General features: G+C 30.1%; 1 protein-coding gene across 1 annotated transcript; it reads right to left on the reverse strand.

Annotated features, from left to right (window-relative positions):
• Positions 1 to 4,314: 4,314 nt before the first annotated feature.
• Positions 4,315 to 9,451, reverse strand: LOC113516680 (WD repeat-containing protein 55 homolog). The gene is made up of 5 exons (XM_052900936.1): positions 9,291 to 9,451; positions 6,680 to 7,047; positions 6,243 to 6,360; positions 5,819 to 5,987; positions 4,315 to 4,914 (listed from the first exon to the last, which is right to left on the reverse strand). Exons 1-5 carry the CDS (start codon positions 9,382 to 9,384, stop codon positions 4,416 to 4,418), a joined length of 1,248 nt encoding a protein of 415 aa, XP_052756896.1. The 5' UTR covers positions 9,385 to 9,451; the 3' UTR covers positions 4,315 to 4,415.
• Positions 9,452 to 10,354: the final 903 nt, after the last annotated feature.

Genomic DNA, 10,354 nt, shown 5'->3' on the forward strand with positions numbered 1-10,354 from the left:
TTTTATGCAGGTGGACGAATAGGGTTACCATACTGTATAAGAAAGTTACTCAAAAATTCAGAATATCGAAGAATAAATATTGTATAGTGACATTGAAAAATAAAAATAACACAGAATTCTTATGAATATACTTGAAAAAAAAAACAATGCATAACGATTCGTAATGTTACCTATCTCTACTTTTGATTATCTTTATTATCAAATGATTTATATCTGAGTACATAAAATATGCTTTTGTTTTAAAATAATTGAAAATAACTGTCATTTTAATTAATTCATGTATATTAATTTGTAAGCAATACATTTGTATTGCGTATTATTTACATTATATTAGGAAAAATAGTTTCTTACACAAATAAAAAAATTACTTGATCTGGGAATTATTTAAAAATATTTCAAAGATTTTTGGTTGTAAAGTTAGAATAGATGGAACGCAAAAATGCATATAGTGTGTTATATATAAAACATCCATTTTTTGAACACTTCACCGAAATAATACTTGGTATATGGAATAGATTCATTCCATATACCAAGTTCTAAAATTATCCGAATATATAGCTTTAAGGAAAGGAATATCTGAAGGATGTCGGATTAAAAATCTTTAAGATATAGAAGAGATAGGAATAAAATCTACGAAAATTAAAATGTTTGTTGATAATAAGTCTGCCGTACATGTGGCTAAGAAGTCATTACAACACACTCTTAAATCGTATAGACTTAACACACACTTACATTCAAGATAAAGTTAACAGAGGCATTGTAATTTTAAATTATATTTGTACAGAAGACTAAATAGCAAATTGTTTACCAAACCTTTAAATAGAGCTGTGTGCTTGCTATAGTATTGTACCATAGCTTGTTATTTTTGTTAATACATAGCAGGCTAGTATAGAAAATGTTTGATATGCCAATTATTTTCAACTATAGTCAATGACAAATTTTACATTACTAGATTATATATTCGACACAGTTTATGTAGAAAGTATGCAAGCAGTTTGTATCTGAATTTGGTAGGGTTATACGGCTGTATAAATTTTTTTATACACTTGCCTGCTATGGATTGATAAAAATAGCAACTGATGGTGTATCTTTCGTCCTCTTTTTACTAATTATATTTGCATAAGAAAAAAGAAGCAGTTATATGATTTACAGTTTTTATTTTATCATTTCTTCTATGTAATTCCTTGTTCTTAGGTCACATCCACATAATGGTGTATTCCTTCTTAGAATTTTTTCAAATTACTTGCAACACTGAATAAAGTGAGGTTTATTCAAAGATTTTGGAATAGTATAGATTTTAATTCTTGTTCATAGGTTTTATTATATTAAGTAAATTTTATATATTCATATAAGTCTAGTATAAGTAAAAAAAAAAAACTTATTATGCTATAATGGCTAACCTATAGACGTACTACGGACCTGCGTATAATTTTTTAATTCTTAAGGGTTTGTACCTTGTTCAGGACGGTGGGTTAAGATGTATTAGGTAATAAGGTATGTACAGTATAATATACTTAATTTTATTCTTGACGCATATAAGTGGTTAGATTGTGTGTTGTTAGTTCTATGTGTAGGGGGAGAGGACACATTGTCATTATAAGGTCACCACTTATAAATTTTTTTCGCGATTTCAATAATTTATGTATAAAACAGTAATTGATAAAATAAGTACAATTTTATATTTGGTTCAGGAGTAATGGAGTACATTTTGTCAGCTTGTGCTTTTTGTAAAAGCACAAAAAGTGTATGAGTATCATTTCTACCTATACCTATTTATGTCATAATGAAGTATTAAACTACGTGTATCAAAATTCAAATCACTTTTATTCAAATAAACATGTTTACAAGTACATTTAAATAGTCTTTTCTTTTTTTTTATAAATGCAGGGTTTGGAAAAATATTATCTGTTGAGAAGAACTCGCAAGTTAACAAGTAAACTCAACAGTTACTTTTGAAAATTTCTGTTCATGTTATATGTATTTATTTAAATGTACTATGTCTAAAGTTATATGGTCGTTAAAAAGCCCGTGCATGATCGACTGACTGATTAAATTTGTTATTCAAGTATATAATCACAAAGTAATCGTTTAGGGTGTAATAGGCTTTGTTCAATACCTAAGTGTTTTTGTAAAACAGTTTTCAACTTATTAAAAAGTAGATCCACAATATTCCTTGGTATTTTATTATAATATTTAATGCCCATTCCTATAAAAGACCTATAAACTTTTTCTAAATGATACTTCAGAATAGCAAGTTTGAATTTGTATCTAGTGTTAAGATTATTTATATCACTGTTTTTAAGAAACAGTTGTAGATTCCTACGTATGTACAAAACGTTTGCTTATGTGTATTGTGAAGCTATGGTAAGAATATTTGCTTCTTTAAATCTCTCTTTTTCACGACTTCCCATAAAATAAATCGCGGTAATTGCACGTTTTTTTTATACAAATATGCTTTGGTGTCGGCTCTTTACCCCATAATAATATTCCATAGAACAGTATACTATAAAACTAATCGAAATAAATTAATCTCTCAGTCTCGATATTACTATACTGTTTATATGCGTATGCCGCAGAACTTAGTTGCAAAGTTTTGAATGTGGGAACTCCATTGAGTTTTATTATCAAGAGTAATTTCAAGTAAATCAAGAGGCTCGTTATTTAATTTAACAGTAGAATTGGAATTATGATTTCTAGAAAGAGAAAAATTTACGCATGTAGTTTGTTTAGCGTTCATTATTAGATTATTAGTTGTAAACCAATGCAAGAGACGTAGAAAAGCACTATTTACATTGTCATATTTTTTGTTCAATCTATCGACATTAAAAATCAAAGTAACATTTGCTAACAATATTATACACCACATCTATTTTGCATTGCAAAAGTGACTTAATTTATACGAGGAGGGATCAAAAAGTAGTGAGAACGAAAAAAAATCCATGGTAAAAAAAAATACTGGCGGGCATAATATTAATTTGTAATATTAATAAAGAAAAAATTTTCCATTCTCTTTTGTTTTTTTTTTCTGAATGTAGTCCTTTGTTTGCTTCGTGTCGGAACGTGTTCTTGAAAGTGGAGAAAAATGAAGTGCGAGCCGTTATTAAATACCTCTGTTTAAAAAAGTTAACGACGCAAGAGAGAACGAGCACGGAAGATGAACATCGTTGCGACCGTCTATCGACGTCAGTCATCCAGGAAAATGTTGCGAAAATCGAGAAAATTGTAAGGAGCGATCGAAAAGTTACCTTCCGATACTTAGTTCAAGAAATGGGCATTTCATATGGAAGTACGAGGGTCAAACTGAAAGTCCTTAGAAAATCAAAAACTGATTAAATTAGCAAGTTTTTATCTTTATCTTTTCAAAATAGTGTCCATTCATGTCAATACATCGCTGCATCCGATAGAACCACTGAGAAAAGCACTTTTCTCACTTATCCTTAGGGATCTCTTCGACAGCCTTCTGAAACGTAGCCACAGCTTCCTCGGCGTCTATTTAACGTTTTCCTCGAAGTTTTTCTTTTATTTTTCGAAATAAATAAAAATCGCAAGGTTTGATTAAATTTAAAACATTGTTTTTAACGTCATAAGAAGTTAGTTTTTTTCAGTAATGTAATATTATCTACATAATCGAAAGAAATAGGTAACAAAAAAAGCCAATTACATCCATTTTATTTTCCCAGGCAGTAAAAATGTGTTTTAGTAACTCCACATCTGCATCCGTAGTGGGTCGCCTTTTAGAAAAACCAAATTGACTATTACGAATCGTTTAAATTGAAATAATTAACTAGTTCAACATGATTTTTTCGAAGATTTTACTATTACTTTAGTACGGGAAGAATGGAAATAGTCCTATAGTTTACTGTATCACCAGGGCCGTGCCTGACGGGCGTTCATTGCGTGCACCGCACGCAGGCGGCCGAAATTAAGAGGCGGCCAAATCGTTACAAGTTGTTTACTGGGCCGATTTCGGTTAACCAAAAACTGATTTTTTTCCCGGTTTGATGCCCTGTGTATAATAATAAACATTAAAAATTAAAGTAGTTTTTTTTAATGTTATCCTGGGGGCGGCCATACAGACGGGCACGCAGGCGGCCATATACCCAGGCACGGCCCTGTGTATCACTTTTAATCCTATCTTTAAGAAGCGGTATAATTTTACTGAATTTAATCAGATTAGAAAAATTACCGTCATCTATGCAATTATTACAAATAAAAACAAGAGACGCTGCAACATATCTGACCATTTATCTGAAAGGGTCGACTCTACTAAAGCTGCGTATGACATACATGAAGAGGTAAAATAAAACAGCTAGGTAATCTGTGTATTTTGTGATCTAAGATAATCACACTTTATTATATTTTTCAATAATTTACGTATAATGCGGTTTACTAGCGACGTATTGTATTAATGCGGTTTAAACTAGTCCTGAAAAAAAGTCTGAAGCGTTTTTTATACTACTCGATGGTAAATTATTGACAAGGTCTTTCTTTTTATTTTGTTTGTGATTCACATTAATTATTGAATCAATAGTTTCAAAATAGGAGATGTTCCAAAATTTCACATCATTATCGTGAGAACTTGATGCAATGTATTGACCATCATGACTTATATCCAAACATTCAACTGGTAAGCGATGTTGGCCTACTATACCCAAGTGGCGTTGAGGAAACATGTGTGTGGCTCTCAGTACGCCATCCTCTCCTGAAGTAACAACTACATTTTGAGTTATTGGTATCATGCATTGAATTGAATGTTTTTGTCCAATATATTCATCACTGTGTAAACCAAACTCCTTCCAGTTAAATAAATAAAGTTTTCCTTTCGAAGATCCAACCAGTAGTTTTGTTTCTGATCGGAAAAGTCCCATACATGTTAATTCAGAATCATAGTCTTCGGAAGTGGTATAAATTTTACTGAAACAATAAATATTAAAATTCAATTGGTGGAATAATAAATCCGGCTGCACTATCAGTATACATTGGCAAGGTAGCAGTAAAGAATAAATAGGTGAGTATAAAGTTAGTTCAGTTAGCCAATTGTGACAGATTTTCAGGGGAAGTTTTATGTAGTAACCTGAGCAATATACCCTAGATCGCTAATAATGGAGACTAACTTAAAGTACTAGGGGGGAAGAGATAGTTAATAATGAAGTCCATTGCTAGCAATATACCCTATCAAGTTGACTTCCATACTGTTTCCCCGGGAAACCATAGTAGTCTCTTGTCGAATTCATTATGGTAGGTCAATAGGCCTACATTCATTCTTACCTATCAACCCTCATCGAAAGTGTAGCTAAATTGGTATACAAATAAACTTGAAGTGTTTTTTTTTTTAAATGGATGATATTGAAATGGTAACCCCACCCGCGCTATCGGTATACACCGGCGGGCACCAGTGAGGGATGATAGGTGAGGATGAAGTAGGTTAGTTAGCCCATCGTGACGAATTCAACAAGAATTCTTCACGATGGTTTCCAGGGGGAACCACGTGGAGGTCGACCTAATAAGGTACATTGCTAGCAATGGGGGCTGTCAAACTCCATTGCTAACAATCCTTTTCCACCTAAACTTGAAGTGTTAAACAGAATGTGATGGTAACCCTTTACACATTCTTGTCATTTCGCAGAAGCGAGCTATCCGTATTAAGAGGAATGATGGGCATAAGCGTGTTTAATGGTCTATTTATGTATTAGAAATTCTCATACAAATCTGTTCAACAAATTAGGCGTCATTGCACATACCAACACACTAAAAAATAGAAAAATAAAGTTGTAAACTAGATAAAAAGAAATCCAGTCCGACATACTCATTACAGTACCTTGCTTTTAGATCTATAGATGTAAGCACGCCATCGCCTCCCGCACATACTAAATATTTTTGAGCTTCATTAGTGATCATGTCAGAGACATACTCTTCACTTATTTTTAGATTAAATATAGGATCAGGTTTTCTCATATCCCATAACTTTACGGTTCCCCCATCATCACCTGTAATAGCAATATTGTTTTTACATGTAAAGCAAAATTATTTGTAAATTATTACATACTCTATTAAATATATTCAAAACCCGATGTTAATTTTTACCATTGTTGTTGTTTACAAAATCTACCTAATTGTTTTAAAAGAAAATGGTAGGGTTTGGCAGATTTCTAGTCAAAAGAACAACTGCAGCAGGCTGTCTTATGGTCACGTCAATAATTAGTTTTAGTTGTTCTATATTTATTACATAAATAAATTTTTACCTGTGACTATTTTTCCATTATCTAAGCATTTCAAGCTATATACTGGCTCCTCATGAGCATTTTCGTAACATTGCTTTAATTTTCCTGTTTCAACATCAGTTGCCATTATTACTTTGTCCTGTAAAACAATAAAATTCATGTATCTAATAAAATAGCATGTTTGAATAGGAATTTAGATTATTGGTAACTATGAGTATTACTGTAAACTTAATATTAACTGCATCTACTTTGTACTCCAATGTAATAGATGAAAGTTTGATATTTTTATAATTCAAATTCATACACATACACTGTGTGAATTTCACATTGATTACAACCTTCCAATTAATATAATTTTTGTGCAGTTTTCCGTGAATATATTATAGCTTTTACAGACATAATAATGTATTTTATCATAAACCAAAATTTTTGAATAACTAAATGATGTAGAAACTAACTTTGGCAGTACTGTACACTGTAAGGCCATTATTATCAAATTCGACTTGTCGACAAGCTTTCAAATGTAACTCCAACGTGTTCACAAGTTTTGTTTCATCATTACTGTATTCATACAATAATATGTCACCAACAATATTTGCTATTGCGATTAAATTTTTAATAGGGCTAAATGAGATGTCCACAATAAAATCTTCTGATGTAATAGTTGGTGGATGATCACGAGGTTTATTTTTCTCAGCTTTAATTGCTTTGACTACTTCATCCTCTTCTTCATCTTCATCACTATCATCTTCAGCATTATTTTGATTTGTATTTTGTTCATTTAAGGTTGGTTCATCTACATTATCATCTTCATAATCCATGCTGTCTGAAATAAAGATTAACAATATATAATAAATAGAACAGCCATAATGAGTTATGTAATGTAATAGTTAGTTGAATAAAATTATCACTTATAAAAGTAGTTATTGTATTGTATACATCTTCATAATCCATGCTGTCTGAAATAAAGATTAACAATATATAATAAATAGAACAGCCATAATGAGTTATGTAATGTAATAGTTAGTTGAATAAAATTATCACTTATAAAAGTAGTTATTGTATTGTATACTAGTTTTTTGTCCACTACTATGTATGCCTGGATTTGTATACCACATAGAAATCTGTTCAAAATATTTTTTTTTCATAAATTCAAACGCTTTCTGCAATAAGAATGTAAAAATTCAGGAAAAAATTTTTTTTCATTTTCTTTACAGATACAGAGCATTTAAAGGCAAAGAAGTGATCATTTAGACTACTTTGTTGCCACATTTAAAAAAAATTCAATTTATTGAAACAAAAAATATCTTGATGGAATGAATTGAAACTCTGTAGGGCTTTTAGGGGTACAATGACCTGTAAAAGGCAAACTTAACATTAGTAATTTTTCCAATATTCCCAATGTAGCATGTGATTTTGTAGAAGGCCCCTAAAAGTCCTATTTTTTAAGATTTTTCAGTCATGTTAAGAATTAAAAAAAAATCTAAAAAACTGCATCAGAACCTTGTAGAGAATTCATTCAAGTTTCTGAAACTCGCCATTTTTTGTGCAACTATTAGTTTCTGAGATATAGATAAACACAGAGAAAATGATCCATTTTCATTCAAAGTCTGATAGCTCAGTGAGAAATGGTTGTATCGAGAAAAAAAAATTGAAGCTAAGTGAAAATCTTATCCAAAAGGTGGTTAAGAAAAAAAATTTTTTTCAAGTTTGTACACCAAAATAATATTGATAAAGTTTGAACAATTTTTTTTCATGATATTAAGACTGTGCATTACAACATGTGTTATTTGAAAAAATTTTACGTCCAAAAATTAAAAAGTTCAAGCTTCAAATTGCTTTTTTTACTCTACAATTTTTATCAAAGATTTGAAATACTATTTGAAAAATCCATTAAAAATTTAGGTCATTTTTTACCCTTTTTTTCCACAAGTGTAGTTTTATTATCAAGGTTGATTATATACATGTAAATATCTCTTTAAATTAATGAAGGGTATAACAATGCTAAAGCTAAAAAAAATATAATGTGAGCCAACAGCTTTATGCGTCATATTGTTATAATTATTGTAATTGATCCAAATAAAGTACTAATTTAAAATAATAATATATATTTCTGTCTACTCATTCAGAATGGGCAAGTTGCTAATTAATATTACAAATGTAATAATGAGTACTTTTATAACCTTTTGATGTTTTAACAACTAGTATCTCATAAATTTGAATCTAATATACCAAAGTGCAAACCAACCTTCATGGATTAAAACAATAATATATTTTAATATATTATTGTTTTAAAGAAAACAAATATAAAACAACAATAATTTCGGTTTTGCACTATTACTGCCCGTCCACTACATGTCTCCTGACAAAAAACTGATTTACACATGTGGCATTTAGGATAAAAATTTTATCTTAAAATTTATATAGAACTGCTGTGAGGAGCTGGTGTTTGAAATAGTTTAAAAACTGTAGTACAGATCACCAGGACCTCAACCGATATGTATTTAAAATTACAATTAAACAAAATACATTGCTATGAAATTATACATCACAAAAAAAAAAACAACAATAAAATTAATATTGGTAAGGAAATTATAAAAGCAAGGTGAAATGTGTGGGCTTTAAAGTTGTAAAAATTTCAACAAAATCAGTTCAGTAGTTTATAGTATAAATGTGTAAACAATCACATTGGAATTAATTTACTAATTTATGTGGAACTCTAAACTACATAATCTTGGTGAGGACGACATATATTTTGTAAACATCTCCTTTGTAGGAATGCACTATATTGGTCAAGAGCGAGTTTATACTCAGCCTTGCATTTGACCCATTTTCGAATGGCTGTATTCAAAATCATTTTTTAAGAATTGGATCCCTGTATGGATAAACCACTGTATGAAGACTCCTTACACTGTGCTAATATTATAAATATGAAAGTGAGTTTGTTTATATGTTACATTATAGCGCCTTAACGGTTTAACCAATTATTATGAAATTTGGTATACACGTACTATATGAAATAGAGAAGAATATAAAAACTGAACGTCTTAACCTAAAATGTATTAATACCATTTTCTGAAGATTCTTCATTCGTTCCATCGCTAATATCACTATCACTTTCGTCTGAAGAATTCTTATCATAATCACGGAAATTAATAGCCATTTTGGTTATTTTATTTATCTAGAACGAAAGTTTACAATATATCATTATTTTTAATAATAGTATAGCATAGTGATGGGATTCGAGTTGCTTTTCACTCGAGTGACTCGAGTAGTTTTTATATTACATGCACTCGAGTTAAATTTTTGACTTGAGTTTCGAGTGACTCGCGTCGACTCGAATTACGAGTGACTCGAGTTGACTCGTACCACTGGTTGTTTATATCGTACCACGAGTGGTTTATACCGAACCGAGTGAGAAATTCAAATTGTGACAAGTTTACCCGCGGTAGCAGGAAACTTTTAAGAGAGAAAATTCTTCCTGATGCTTATCATGCCGCACGCACTATAATTGTAGATATTCTACATTTAGTTGAATATACGGCTGCTACAACAGATTTATGGACTTCTGACAATAATAAAGCATACCTAACTATTACAATACTTATAATTCAAAACTTTTTTCGCAAACTGTTACTACTAAAGAGGTTACGGAGAAACATTCTTCTATTATTTTAGCAAGTGCTGAAGTCGATATTATCGAAGCCGTTAGGGAAAAAAATTATCAATTTATTTTTTTAAAGTAGTTATTACACCAATTTCAGTTAAATTTATTATCTCCTTAAAGATACATTATTTTTGTTTTTTTGTTGAGTTTATTTAAGTTTCATTTAAGTTAATTTTAAAACACGTATATTATTACATAAATTGTGTAAGAACATAATAAAACTGTTTATATTTGGATCTCATGAAAGTTCCTTGTTAGAATAAATTAAATTGGATTAGAACTTATTAGTAGTAGATTATAATATTTTAATTTGACTGATAGTTGATATAAGAGGTTTCTTGATTATGTATGACAGGTTTAGTTTGAAGGAAAAATCTATTTTTTACATTTTGTTTAGATTTTTTTTTTTGAGAAAATGAATACACATTTTCTATGTAATATTAATACTGTTTTATTCGTTTTAAAA

The sequence above is a fragment of the Galleria mellonella genome, unplaced genomic scaffold (genome assembly GCF_026898425.1).
Source record: "Galleria mellonella isolate WM207_F2 unplaced genomic scaffold, CSIRO_AGI_GalMel_v1 utg72, whole genome shotgun sequence".
Lineage (NCBI taxonomy): Eukaryota > Metazoa > Arthropoda > Insecta > Lepidoptera > Pyralidae > Galleria > Galleria mellonella.